General features: G+C 37.0%; 1 protein-coding gene across 1 annotated transcript in view; it reads left to right on the top strand.

Moving 5' to 3' along the window:
• Positions 1-15,364, top strand: part of FTSH12 (FTSH protease 12) — a 32,063-nt gene extending 16,699 nt beyond the window's left edge. The window contains exons 10-19 of the mRNA XM_089169694.1: positions 2,236-2,452; positions 3,148-3,219; positions 5,555-5,674; positions 5,772-5,888; positions 5,971-6,147; positions 8,206-8,325; positions 8,427-8,501; positions 9,359-9,466; positions 12,038-12,118; positions 14,186-15,364. Coding sequence (XP_089025820.1) covers positions 2,236-2,452; positions 3,148-3,219; positions 5,555-5,674; positions 5,772-5,888; positions 5,971-6,147; positions 8,206-8,325; positions 8,427-8,501; positions 9,359-9,466; positions 12,038-12,118; positions 14,186-14,263 — 1,165 coding nt within the window. The 3' untranslated portion in view covers positions 14,264-15,364. The remainder of the gene's footprint in view (positions 1-2,235; positions 2,453-3,147; positions 3,220-5,554; positions 5,675-5,771; positions 5,889-5,970; positions 6,148-8,205; positions 8,326-8,426; positions 8,502-9,358; positions 9,467-12,037; positions 12,119-14,185) is intronic.
• The last annotated feature ends 64 nt before the right edge of the window (positions 15,365-15,428 follow it).

Raw genomic sequence — 15,428 nt, 5'->3', positions numbered from 1 at the left:
TCTCATACAAGATGAAGGCTTTTAAAAGCCCCTGAACCAGCGGTTGGACAAAAAATAGACCACATCTTGCCATCTCGCAAGATATTGGGGTGAGATCTCGCGAGATGGCGAGATATGGAATCTCTCAACTCTCGACTCCCATCTCATCTTGCTTCTTCAAAAAAGTGAGATATCTTGTAAGATCTTGTGAGATCTCAAACCATAGCTGCTGCTACCAAACAATTGAAGGTTGCTAATGCTGCTGCAAGTTGATGTTTTGCTGCAACTCTTGAGTCCCATATACAACCCTTCATTAGATCCTGTTGGGAATTGGAGAACAGAATCACACCACCAGAAACTCCACTTCATCCTTATTACACACAAGGTTTGAAACTCTGGCAAAATTGTTGAATCCTTAGTTTTGACCCTTCATCTTGGTGGGTTTTGGGGGTCATTCTGGCATGGTTTTCTATGTTCAGTCTAATTTGAGGCTGTAAACACACTAGGAGTGTTATTTTTACCTAAAACCTAACCCAAAGTGCTATTCTTATTTCTTAAATGCCTGGCTATATAGCGGCCAAGTTTAAAGTCTAGGATGTAAATTTTAACCATGTAAGTGTAGATATGATGCAAGAGAACACTAAGATATTTATTAAAATGCAACAAGAAAAAAAAATTAAAATTCAATATACAGGTAGTCAAGTACAAGTGTAGAAGTTAGTAATCGGTAGTACACGGTTAAAACAACATAAGTGTATAACGTAATAGTATATGAATGAATTACAAATTACAAATTTACAACACAAATAACACCTATGAATAACCTAATAATAGCTGTTGCGCCGTGGTGGCTCCACTTCCTCGACCCCATAGGCTTGCCTCTGCAAACGGTGGACATATGTTGCCCATATCATTGAGCACATATAGTGCTCCATATAGTCTGACACTACCCTTCTATAGGTAGCATCATCCTCATAAAACAACGAATCCATCTTAAAGTAAGTGTCATAAGGGTAAGGACTGCTGTGATGTTTGCCTAAATTTAAACATTTTTTTCATGCCCAGGATTTTGTTTTGGTGGGAACCGAGACACTGAAATTTTGGAAAATTTTGCTGCAACCTTGCAAAATTTTAAACTATGGTTGCACTCCCTCCTATTGGCTGGATTATTTTATGGGACCGAGACACTGAAATTTTGGAAAATTTTGCTGCAACCTTGCAAAATTTTAAACTATGGTTGCACTCCCTCCTATTGGCTGGATTATTTTATGGGACCAACCTGCTATTGTATTTCCTCAACTTATATCCCCACCTCTGACTATCGGTAACTGTCAGACATGGATGGAGCACCAGATCATAATATCAAGGTTGACATTTTTCTTTGGAACTCAACCACAGTGCTGATCTACGAGTTTTCCCTGATCCTTCTATTTTGGTGTGACTGTTGTATCTCAGCCCCTAGTCATCAAAATTGGCTGAATTTTGGAGGAGAGATTCTGTCCATTCTCATCTACAATTGACCTGAGTTTTGCTGGTTTTTTCCTACCCCCAAAAGAAAGAGGTTTGGCTGGTTTTAGTGTGGATCCCTAACGTTCTATTTCTGTCTTGAACAACACTGATTGGAGAGTGAAGATCCACGTGGCCAATCCCATTTGGAGTTTGTGTCGTTTTTGTGTTCTCCTTCCTTTACTTCTATGTTATTGATTCTCAGTTACCAGAATTCATGTAGCTGATTCCATTTTGTTTGGATAAAGCTAGCTTGTCGTCTCATGCTAGTTTTTTTTCTTTCTTTCTTTTCCCCCCTCCCCCCACCCCCCCTAAAATTGATTATTGGAAGTCTTTTGTAATTGTATAGCATGGGAAAATTTTCTTCTAATTTTCGCATCTAGAAAAAGGTTATTTGGGGGGGGGGGGGAGGGAAGGTCTTATTTTAGTGGCAGGGATGTGCTAATAAACTGCTAATAGTCAGTTGAATGCTAAATCATTGTACATTTAGTCCTTCTCTGTGAATTCTTTTTGTGTTGATGATACCTAGTAGATGGTACATTTGGAAGCCAGTAAACATAATTGAAAAAAATTTTCTTCTTTGAGGGAATAACTTAATAGAAAATTCGACTGTTCATTCTTCCATATATATTTCTGCAAATTTTGTTGTTAGATACTTTTATCTGTAGGTTAATATCTTTGTATAATGTTTTCTTCTTTTGGTTAATCATTTTTATCTTACTCTCATTCTCAATGGTTCATTGAATGCAGGAAAGACAAAACTGGCGTTGATCGGTTTTCACTACGACAGGCTGTAATATTCATCTGTGCAACAAATAGGCCAGATGAATTGGACATAGATTTTGTATGTCCTGGACGTATTGATCGTCGTCTGTATATTGGTTTACCTGATGCAAAGCAGAGAATACAAATCTTTGGTGTTCACAGTGCGGGAAAACTGGTTGACAAAGATGTAGACTTTGCAAAGGTACTTCACTAGTCCCAGATAGGTTTGTTCAATTGTTTCTAGAATATGGAATTCTACTTCTAGTATCATTTTTATTGGTGAGCCAGTATATTTTCAATCATATCTCACGGAAATCAGGCTTTTTTGCACCTTAGATAGCTAATAACATATTGTCGAGTGCCAATGTCTTTGGTGGTGGTTGGCCCTTTTTTGAATGGTTGGTGTTGTCTCCTGGTTTTCTGCCAAGAAGATTGTTCAGAGGCTTCTCTATCTAGCTGCAGGTCAAGTAAGAAACACTCTGCAGTAGGATCGATGATAGGTTGCGGAAGAAGTTCAAACATTTATTTAGTTAAAAAAAAAAAGAAGGAAGGAAGGTAGAAGAAGATGGATAGATAAAGGGGGGACAGTGATAGGAAGGGTTGCCTATCTCGCCTTGAGCCCCTCGCCGACAGCTATCCCAGCTGTTGAAAGAATAATCTTGGCTATTTCGGCCTTTAGAATCTCACCCTTCTTGGCCTGTGTGTGTGTGGACAATGCATTGGAAGCAACTTTTGATTCAACAAATTATTGTCAAGATCTTAAAAAAGGCTTTCTATCTAATGACTTAGGCCTTCATACAAAACTAGATTCCACAATGCTAAATTAACTTCTTGTTTCTTCTCAGATCAAAACTTTGTACAAAATTGCGTGATATTGGCTTTTTCTTCCTTTTGCAGCTTGTTTTCCGTACTGTTGGCTATTCTGGGGCAGATATCCGAAATCTTGTCAACGAGGCAGGAATAATGTCTGTAAGTTACTATTTTATTCTTTTGTATATACTTTGTCTGAGAATATTAAGAGTTAACTGGTCTTTTTTTTTGTTTTTCTAATAACCCAGGCACCTCTTAGAACAAACCTAAGTAGTAAAAACCATAGAAGGGGTAATGCTACCCTAACCCTAACCAAGAAAAAGGAAGCACTTGTTATAAATTAAAGTGCCCATCCTGATTTGTGTTTATTTGATTGCAACAAACACAAAGGGCAAGCTTATCTTTGGAAGCTGCTCAAAAAACATCAAGCAAAAGAACTAAAATAGGAGTTGTTTGCTGTATGAAAAAATAAAAATGATTCTCATGGGATCAGTTGACTTTCTCTGGAATAAATTTTCCAGTAACTGTCATGAGATTCTCATCATTGGTAAAATCATTACTTAAACATGCACCTCCAGGCTGGCATATTTCTTTCCATTCTGATTTGGGCGAAAGAATCCATACCAAATGGCCAATCTGGAACATATACTCTTCCTTATATGATTTTGCTTGCTTTATTCCATCCAATATCCCTGAAGCATGCATAGCCAATAAACTGGAATACACTATTAAAAGGAACCAATGAGATCAAAGAAAAAAAGAAAAGGGTAATTTTGACTTGGACCCCTTGAGGTTTGACTTAGGTCAAATTTAGTCCAAAAAAAGCCATACTTTGCATATGCCTCCCCTGTAGTATTCAAAAATGTCAGTTAAGGACGGATAATCACTTTTGTGACTTAAATACCCTTACATCATTTAACTGTTAAGATTGCGCCACACATGCAACAAAAACCAATGGCTGTGAATGAACATGTGAGGTTAAAGTGCAAATATTAATATTTTAATTTACATCATGAGATGTTCTAATTTTTCAAATTTACGATTTCAAACCCAGAGTCGACCTTTCGTTTTCTCTGTCTCTTTCTTCTGTTTATTGTTTTTAATTTCTCTCTGCAAAACCCTTATTCTTTTTCTTGTTTCATCTTGAATCTTTTGGTTTTTCAGATCTGAGATTTTCTGTCAAAAGAAAAAAATTTGAGATTTCTCCGATTTCATATGCGCAACCTTCGAGCTATTTCGCTTCCTGATTTCCCAAAATTTCTCCTCCATTGCTTTATTTCTTAGATTCCACCCGTTCCTTCCTCTTGCGTTTGAAAAGTAAATTTGAAAAATTAGAAGATCTCATGACGTATTTTCCGATCTAGAACCCATAATCTGATAGCTTGTTGTGAATTTAGAATTCTGAATTCTAGAATTCGATCTCCTTTGCTTTCTTGGAAATCAACTTTTAAACCACTCACCAGATAAAAAAGAGAGACAGAGAAAGGGAGACAAGGAAACTGAAATGGGAGGAGTGGTATTGTTTGTGGAGGATTCGATCTCCTTTTCTTCAATTTCTCAGTGTTGAATCTGTCACAATGAAGAAGTTGGGAGCTTTCGTATATGCATTCTCTGTGTGCAAATTGAAAGTAATCAAACCAAACGGTCATGAATTTGAAGAAGAAACAAGAAACCTTAAAATGAGATAAGAACAAATTCTCCACCTTTACGGTTCCAGAACAAGAAGGAAGCAGGACAAGATCCTAGGATTCACTGCAAATAACTCGAAGGTTGTGCATCTGAAAGCGAAGAAATCTCAAATTTTTTTCTTTTGACAGAAAATCTCAGATCTGAAAAACCAAAAGATTCAAGATGAAACAGGAAAAAGAATAAGGGTTTTGCAGAGAGACATTAAAAATAGTAAAACAAAAGAAAGAGACAGAGAGAACGAAAGGTCGACTCTGGGTTTGAAATCATAAATTTGAAAAATTAGAACATCTCATAATGTAAATTAAAATATTAATATTTGCACTTTAACCCTACATGTTCATCCACAGCCATTGATTTTTGTTGCATGTGTGGCGCAATCTTAACGGTTAAATGATGTAAGGGTATTTAAGTCACAAAAGTAATTATCCGTCCTTAATTGACCTTTTTGAATACCACAGGGGAGGCATATGCAAAGTATGGCTTTTTTTGGACTAAATTTGACCTAAGTCAAACCTCAGGGGGTCCAAGTGAAAATTACCCAAAAGAAAAAGATCTTATTTCCTGCCACATGCTGTTCTATGTGCATTAGAGCTTTCTGTTTTAGGTTAGGGATTGTGAATTCTGGCTAACATTTTCTAATGTTGAGAATATCTTTTTCAAATTTTATTAATGTACAATTACTTTGGAGGGTGAAATTCGTAGTTTAATGTTTCCTACATTAGGTCCCTTGCATGCATATAACAGTCCTCTGATAATGATGTATTTTCGTGTTTCAATGGTTAAAAAGTTTATTTATTCCATACAGGTGAGGAAAGGACATTCCAAGATCTCACAACAGGACATCATTGATGTGTTAGACAAACAGTTGCTAGAGGGAATGGGAGTACTGCTTACAGAGGAAGAGCAACAAAGATGTGAAGAGAGTGTATGTGTTTCTGTTCATTGTTCTCATTCGGTTACTTCTCGGAAATTATTGATTTAAGGATTCTTCTAATCTTGAAGTTTCTATATTTATGTAACAGGTGCCTTTAGAAAAGAAGAGATTGCTTGCTGTACATGAGGCTGGTCACATTTTGTTAGCTCACTTGTTTCCTCAATTTGATTGGCATGCATTTTCTCAGCTCCTGCCTGGTGGAAAGGTTTGACTTCGAAATATTGATAAAGTAATTGTTTTTCCCATTATAGGATTTGTCTTCTGACAATATCCCTGCCATGGTACAGGAAACTGCTGTGTCTGTTTTTTATCCCAGAGAAAATATGGTAGATCAAGGATACACCACATTCGGGTACATGCAGATGCAAATGATAGTAGCACATGGTGGGCGTTGTGCTGAACGTGTTGTGTTTGGTGATGATATTACTGATGGGGGAAAGGATGATTTAGAAAAGATTACTAAAGTAAGTGGAAATCTCTTTACAGTAAACAATTTTTTTTTAAAATAATTAGTCCAGTCTGATGCTTTTTATTTTGTCCTGCTTAATGAGACAGTAACTTCTATAACTTCTTGAAGAAATAATCGATTAAGGAAAAAGAGAGAGAACAATAGAAAAACAGTGTATAAGAGAGAATATTACTGAAATGAACCCAGCCAGTGCTTAGGCCCTCATACCAAAAGACGAAAAGTGGGGGGGGGGGGGAAGCACAGGAGGGAGGCTAAAAAGGACCTATTTAGCAGTACTCGCGTCAAAGTTATCTCCACAGAATCTTTGTTATTTTAACTCAAATTCTCCATTTCTCCTCGCATGAACCCCTGCAGCAACAAATACTAATCCTAGCTAGTCCAATCCTGAGTTTGCAAAATTTTCCTAAATGGTGATCCGACCTCCTAGAGAAATTAAGGTCAGTCAAAATCTGGTAACATTTCTGCAAATTTGGAAATCTGAGTATATCTACATCTTTCTCCATGATGTTTTAGCAAATTCTTATTTAAGCCTAACTCAAACCTATAAGATATAAGAGAAGACAAGAAAGGGTTCTGAGACTTAAATACCTAAGTAAAAAAAAAAAAAAAATCTCTTACAGCTTTTGACCAAAAGAATTGGATATTCCAACACATTGAGTGTTATGAACCCAGGATACATGATTGCCTTGTTATCGTCTACTTGGAATTTTATTCGATCTTTTAAAGGATTTTTTTTTTAAAATCTAATTACTTAATATTAGAAAAGAGAATTTTTTTCAATTGTTTATTAAGTGTAAATTAATATTTTATGACTAAAGAAAACTAGATGACTAAATAACCCAATATATTTTTAATTGGGTAGAGGATCTACATGGCAAAGGACTCAGAATGTTCAGGATCTACAATGGTATAAATTTGCAAAAAATGAAGACAAGAAGACTGGGAAACTGTAGGGCAAAGAAATATGAAGATCTTTATGACAAGAGTAAACTTGTTCCTGTACCATTAACAGGCTTCCTCTCATGCGCATGAAGGCTGACGGTATTAGTGAGATGTTACTTTTGAAATGTAAGTATGCGTTTGGTAATGTTTCCGTTATGAGAGTCCAGTTCATTGCTTAAAAATGGGCTTTTGATAAATCCGTTTTAGAAATATTTCCAGCACACTATTAGAATAAGTTAGCGTTTGATAAACTCGTTCTAAGGTTCAATTTGAACCAATTTTATCACTTCCGTTTTTTATCTTTGGTAAAAACATCTTTTTGATGTTCTGCAAAATGCATTCTTTATAACGCATTTCTGATCGATCCGTTCTTAAAGAACAGAAGAAAGAATCATTTTAACAAACGCCTCTAACCCGTTCTTTTGTTCCCAAAGAACAGAAGAACACCAAAAAAGTTTTTTAAGAATGTTACCAAATGCGCCCTAAAAGACATATTTGTTCTTGTTATGTCATGACTAAAATGATACAAGTGAATTACCCTTCTTATGAAATAAAGGAAACAAATCTCGTTTTCCTACTTTCCACCCATATTTTAGACCCATCAATTTGGCCAATTACAAAGTAAATGCATGAAATCAAATGCCAATACATATATGATACAATCTTAGACTTATTCCAAGGAAAGAAACCCAATTTGGTGATGAATCTACATCAGGAGGTTAGTTTTATGGGTGGTTTTGATCTGACTCTTTCACTATCGCCCCACGACCTCATTTATGATGACGCTGATCCTGCAGTAAATACAGCTTTTCTGTGCCTTAACACTCAGCAGATCCCAATAACAGATTATTTACTCTTAATAGTGGGTAAAGTTTGTCTTATTGGTTATGACATTAAATTCTTATTTTATGAATGCCCATATGGATGTGCTACTTCATCTGTTATGTCATGATACGAGTGTAACTTTAGGAAACTAAGGAAAGTGATAGCTGATTTGATCAGAGTCTTGTAAATTTGCTGGTAGACTGTTGAAATATGATAACTCATGCAACTGAATGTAGAATTATTTTTCAAATGTTTATACATCCTTCCTTTTTATTGTTCACTACAGATTGCAAGAGAAATGGTAATTAGCCCCAGAAATCCTAAGTTAGGGTTGACACGCTTGACAAAAAGATATGGACTGATGGATAGGCCAGATAGTCCAGATGGGGAGTTGATTAAGTATAAGGTAATATCCACATTTTTTCACTTTGCTTTGAGTTTTAGTATATGTTCTCGAGAAATTTTGTAGGGGCCAATGTGCTGACTGATCAATTCTTCATAATGTAGTGGGATGACCCTCGTGTGATTCCTGCTGACATGACAGTTGAAGTGGCTGAACTATTTACTCGTGAGCTGACAAGGGTAATTATACTCTGCACTTTCACATAAATTTCAGTTTATTAGAAAAAGATAGAACATTAACTAATTTTTGCCTGAAAGTCTGATTGCTTTCTCCACCTGTGTTAGTAAGTTGTTTAGATCAGTTGATTCTTCAGTTGATATTTCTGGATATTCTGTCAAGAGTTCATATTTGATGAACTGATTTATCTGGGTGCTAGATATATTCATGGTTAATTTCGGAACTGATGGCATGACAGTTGATATCATGCATTTTCTAGTATATTATTCTGATCAACTGTCTAATCCATTTATGCTCAGTTTGTCAGTGATACTGGCTATTTTGTTTACCAAATGTGATTTGAGTTTGACGGTTATTCATATTTTTTTTATTATTCAGGCTTGATGATTTTAATCTTGTTTTCCATTAGGTTTGCATTTCTTCAAGATCCAAGGGAAAAATAGAAAAATAAAAAAAAAAAGAAAAAGAAAAAAGGTCTGGAGAATCAATAGAAGTTCAGTTTTTGTTCAAATGTTTTTCTTTTTTTTTTTTTTTTTTTTTTGGGGGGGGGGTTGCAGTTCAAAATATTTGTTTTTAGGTGTCAGTCAAGCCTCTTTCTTTGAGTCCATATATGGCCCTTTTGTTAGCCATTGATTTGACTTTAAAATTAGACTGCTATGCATGCATTACATTGCCCTGGTTGTTTTGAGCTCTAGGTGGCAGCACTGATATTTCATGGATGCTAATGGGTTGGTTAGTGTTTGTTTGTACTATCTGAAGCTATAACTGTTAAGGATATATTAGATCTGTATTATATTGTATCGATCTTCTGTTGAAGTGTTCTTTATAAAGAATGCTAAGCAATTTGTTTTTGTGACAGTACATTGAAGAGGCTGAAGAATTTGCAATGAATGGCCTGAAGCAAAACAGGCATATTTTGGACATGATTGCGGAGGAACTCTTGGAGAAGTCTAGGATAACAGGACTGGTAAGAAACAAAGTGTTGTCCTTTATTTTTGATTACTTAATTAGAGTCTTTTGCAAATTGTAGAATTACAAAGTGCTTGCTGGAATATTGTTCAATTAGTTCATCAAAAATTGATGATGAACAATGATCTCCTGCTTTTGTTTAATTACATTCCTTCAATCTTGACAGCAGTTATATAGCTGACACTTTCATGTCTATTTTCTCTTTCTGTCTTTTTATGATGGGTAAATGGTAAAAATCCGATAAGGTGAAGAAAGCCCACGTTAGAGCTCCTGTCATCTGGGTGTATGCAGTCTTTGAACTCCCTTTTCTTCTTCTCAATCCAAATAGTATGTGATTCCAGCTTTCTTTCTGTCCACTAATACGAGTGATTGCCACCAGGTTTAGAAGCCTAGCCCTAACTTTGAGTTTTTCTACCTTGTCCACGCACATCATCCAGATTGAGAGGGTGGTGGCATCTAGACCCTGCATGAGGTCGTTTCTGCTTGATTGCGTTTATGGCCCCTCTATCCAACGTGTTACAACTATGTCTTTATCTTTTCTTTCTTGACTATAGTAATGAATAGTACATTATAAGGATATGATCCTTTCCTATTACTTCATTCCTACTTCACAGTCCAGACCTGCTTCCTTATTTGATATCTGGTTCTACAGACATGGATGAACAAGTAAATGTTTCAAATTCCTTTTTTGACCTATGCATTTTGCATCATGAAGATGTAGCTTGATTCTCAGTTCACACTCCTACTTCCAACATTGTGTCATCCCAAAACTCTTGCGGCACCCCTCTGAACAAACAAGATGATGTAGAAACACAGCATTGTAATCTAGGACCAATAATGCTACTGAGATCATGCCACAAGGTTTCTATAGAATATCATCGATGTTCCACTGATGGCAGGAATTGGGCAAGAGGGAAAATGTCCACTAGTAGCAAGGAGTGACTCGGAAGTTTGATCTGCACTGGAATGGTATCAATGAGATGAAATGAGGTTCTTGCAAAATTTGGGCTGCAAAGGGCAGAGAAGTGGGCTTGGTTAGGAGATGGAAGTTTTCAAGGTGGGCCTCATTTCATTTAAAATGTTTCTTTAAAAGAGTTGGTAGGGAACTGGGGTCTTTGCCATAACTCAACGGAAAATGTGGTAGCTGAGAAAGTAAGGCATGACAGCCCCAACACTGATACCAGGACTGTGTATGAAAGCCTTGCTTGCTTGAAGGGCAATTCTGGTTTGATATCTTGCCTATGGTGGGAGGATCTAGCCCAGGCATCTTAGCATAACTCCAGGCAAATATGTCCAAGTATTCCTCAAGGAACTGAACATATTGTACAGCTTCCTCTGATGATAGCCTTGCATTTGGGAAGAATGGGGGCATGGTCATGTTCCATTCCCGGGGTTGAACTCCATCTTCTTTTGGTGTTACTCGTTTCAGGTTCTCTCAGGGGGCTTAAGGAGCTGGGTCATCCTCCCAAGTCATGATTTCTTGCCCATAATCTTCCGCTCAAACCAAAAATCCCTATTACCATTTTGAAAGGGCCACTACATGTTCATGGGGAGAATGGTCAGAAGTCTGAATGGCCTCTGAAAAGGTTAAGTGTAAGGGGCTAGGGTTCAGTATGCACACCTCTTATCTTCGTTGCTGAAGGCTTATGACCTCCCTGCTCTCCTAACCTGATGGAGGACTTTGTTTGCAATCATTGAGGATTATATATTTATATGAACTATAAAATTTACTTTGAAGAGAGATAGGATCAAGATAATCTCCCAGAAGACTTGGTTTATAAACAACTCAGGTACAATTGAGAAGTTAATCAAAGTCTTCCAAGCACTATTTGTCTTCTTTATTTCCCTTTCCATCATAAGTGGAGTTTTTTAATTCTAAGTTGGTTTTGAATTAGCTTAAAGTTAGGAAATAGTTTTCATGTCAACTGTAGCTTTTGAATTAGGCAGGTTAGAAGTTCCATTTCTAATAGAAATACTGAGTATTTAAGGCTGTGAAGACCTTTTTAAACTACTCCATCATGGATGAATACAATTACATAGAATATTTTGATAATTAAATTGCGTCTGCAAAGAGTATGAGCTGCTGCCTGCTGCTTTATTCTCCATTATGGGCACCTAACCGGGTGGGTTAAATCCATATCACCATAGTTTGTAGTATCCAAGGGGGGCTTCTAGGTGAGTAATATCCTTGTTGCTAAACCTGATCTGGCGAGTAATATCAAGATCTGCTCCTTTTCATTATCTTCTTCTATTCCACCCTTCAATTCTTCCTGTTAGGACATTGCAGGAGAATATGGGGATCTAAATTACTACATAAGTGATGATAATTGATGGGGTTTTGTCAGTATTTGAAGTAAATATCCTAAGAGATTGGACATGAAGCATGTTTTTTAATCCAAGAAGTTGCCAAGCATTTTATTCATCAAAAAAAGAAAGAAAGTTGCTGAGCATTTTCATGACTGTTTCTCATGTTCAATATTGATGTCTCTAACTGATTAATTTCGAGAAAATGTCAAACATGTTCATAATTTCTTGCTTTCTTCAAATTGTCTTCTTTTCTCTTTTCCAGGAAGTGGAGGAAAGGATGAAAGGAATGTCTCCTATAATGTTTGAAGATTTCATAAAGCCATTCCAGATAAATTGGGAACAGGTGCTTCTTTTCATGCCTAAATCTTGAGTTTATTTTGTTGTTATATTTACTAATTTCTTGAGACGTTTGTAGGTTTCATAATTGAATAGCTGAATACCTATTTGCATTGTCCCAAGTAATCCGCGGGTGTCCAGTGGCCTTCATTATTTGTGCCGATTGCTGAAACATGATGCTTATATCTTTATCCCTTCAAGTAGCATCCCTTGTTTGTATTGTCTGAAAACTTGATAAGACTCATTCCACTTGCCATCTCTTATTTCCCTATCTAGACCAGCCAGTATGGGACTGACAAGCTTAGCATCCCAAGAGTTTGAAGTGTGCAGTGGCACATATTCCTGTCAAGGTTGGCTTGGAATTAGCACTATTTTATGATACACCTAAGCCTTAGATAGTGTATGTATGTGTGTCCAGCTGGTTGACTTTTCAGACAATCCTTAAGACAGGTGATTCAATCGCTAGCTTCACTTTTCCATAAGCCTCTTGATCTGGTCTAAATATGTCTTACCAATGGTTTAATCATCTGTGATGGTTGAACTGCTGTTTTGGTTTGTCAAGTGCTGAATACTTTTGTCAGTGCTTGTATAAGGGTTTGGAACCCCAACTCCAAGTACTTCGTAGTAATTTCATACATCTAACTTGCTTAGCTACTTTAAAACCAAAAGGATTTGAACTGGTAGTTGATTTATGAGGTCATACCATTTAACTGTGGCCACCGCTGATGTGCTGGTGGGTTTCAGATATCTTGTTCTATCTCTGGAGTATGGAAAGAAGAAAAGCTTTCAAAGCTGCTATGTATATGCAATTTGACACTTCAGTTCTATTCAAAGGCCTGTGTTTTTACATTGAGAATTCTTTGCAGATGAGATATCAAACGGGATTCTTACTTCCCAAATAAGTCCAACATATGTATATAGACCCTAGGTTCATCAGATATGCAAAAAGATAGATGTCAATCTGCGGGCTAATACTAAGGCTATATGTCTGAGGGATAGGATGATAAGATCCTCTCAACTTTGGCCTGAGTCCCACCAAAACCTTACTGACAGCAATGGACATTATCATTCATCGCAACAGATTCAATAAAGACAGCAACCAGATATAACTCTGTTCATTCAATAACTCTGATAAACTTCATCAACAGATACAAATCAGATATCTATAGAAGAGATGCAGTTCTTGGAATTAAAAGACAATAACTAAACTATAGAATCACACCCAATACATGTTACCAGCCTCAATCCATACTCAGTCCCCTACCCGAGAGGTTGCCCTCTCCTAGCAAACTCTACTGGCTGCTCTGCTCTTCCCCTCCTCCCCCTTCAAACAAGAACAACTTCACTCCCCTGATAACAAGAACCGCTCTACACCCAGAGCTTCCCCGAGAGGTCTTCCCTCTCCCACAAGCACAGCTTGCTATTTTTCCTCCCCCCCTTTCACACATCTCCCCTCCCTCTCTTATTCTCCACCTTCCCATCAAACTCTCACTTCTCACCAATCTTTCACTGCCACGTGGAGGCTCCTCATAGTACCATGCTATTTGTCCCCTGCTGGTTGGTTTGCCCCCCTGCTCTCTGCTGGTACTGATCCCCTGCTTCCCTTCATATTCTGTCTATTGTAGACGTGAGTTATAAGGGGCTTATCATAGGATAATTATATAGATTCACTTTTAGTATACATGATAGTGTAGATCTTAAATCTATACCTATCATCGTCAATCGTCATTACTCACCAAGCATCAATAAACAAAATTGGCCTGGTGGAAACATGAGGTAAAACCCCCAGTCTTTGAATGATTGAATTTTCATTGTCTTTCGGGAAAAAGTGAAATCAGCAATACTGAATGTCATTTTATATTCATACCATATACAAATTTGATTTGATCTACTTATGGGAGCAGAATTTTTATTGTCTTCTACATCAGCAAATCAATTGTCCCTTAGTCTCATATCACCCAATTGTAACCCTGTATTTTGACAGCAATAGAGAATGCTTCTTTTAGGATAATAGTTATTTCTACTTCATATATTGTCTTAGCATTTTGTGATGATGGTTCTCTGAATTCTTCAGGAGGGACCGCTGCCTCATAATGATCGGCTGCGTTACCAACCACTGGATATATTTCCTGCACCGCTCCACAGATGTTAAACACCTGAGGAATTTTTGTTGTTCATTAACTGTTATGTACAGTATGATGGTGGAATGTACAGAATGCTAATTGCAGACATAGTTATTGTTTTCTATTGATGAGCCTGAATTTTCATGTGATCAGGCCAATTAATAGCCTCCCAATTAGGTCTTGTTTACTAATCATATTCTCACTACACTGAAACTCTGCAACTCCAATGAATCAGCTGGTCACAGCTATTGCAATTGTTTACGGATGGTTTCATGTTAGAGGGTTTTCAATTTACTGTTTTAAGTAATAATATTTAGGGTTCATGTTTTCAAGTTAATCTTGCATGCTTGTTGCGTTTCAGTGCAAATTTCAAGTCATAAATTCTAGGGTCTAAAGAGGATCGCATGGAATTTTTTGGTGAGTTTAGGATGTCTTCTGGCTGCTAGTAGACCAGCATGACATACCGATATAAGTATCAAATTTGTGATCCTGCAAGACGAATAATTCGTAGTGATTGCATCACTGCAATGAGCTGACCAGCTCACCTAGTAGATTCGAATGTGGAAAGCCCAGAAGTGGCGATGAATGTTTGTATCCCTTCATTCTGAGAAAGTGACTTGGCTCAGGTAAACGTTTTCAATATCCTTAATGTTCTTTTCAGACCAATGCATTGTTGATGCATCAACCACAATTTGCTCCCATTCAGACTTTGAATCAAACAGGGGGGGCTTAGTATTTACTAATGCATCGATTCTTTTCTTTTCCATGGGGACAATAAGTAATTATTTCTAATTAAAAAGAATAATATGCAGGGATTCATCTGTTTGTGGGATCGAATGTCAACCATTTGACAGTAGATTGCGAATTGGGATTCTCTAGTGGGTCTCTCTTAAATTTGTGGTGAAAATGTGTGAGGGAAGCACAATGTTCTACTCTGATCCGGACTTGTAGATTGTTAAGTTGCTTGAAAAGTTTCTTGGCTAATAACTGCAGAAAACACAATCCTTTAAAAGAAAAACTGACCTCATTTTGTTGAGTTGGAATACTGAGCTAAACAAAATCTAGAAGAGAAAAAGTCTGTTTACAGCAAACCATGATTTTACGTGTCATGTGATATCATAATCATGGATAAATGCACCACTGAAAAAGAAAGAAAGCCTAAGCATGGTAAAGATGCAGTGCCAAGACAAGGGC

The sequence above is a fragment of the Hakea prostrata genome, chromosome 9 (assembly GCF_041222555.1).
Source record: "Hakea prostrata isolate BN-2017 chromosome 9, UWA_Hpros_2, whole genome shotgun sequence".
Lineage (NCBI taxonomy): Eukaryota > Viridiplantae > Streptophyta > Magnoliopsida > Proteales > Proteaceae > Hakea > Hakea prostrata.
The sequence above is the reverse complement of the archived record's forward strand: the minus strand, read 5'-3'. Positions and strand labels throughout refer to the sequence as shown.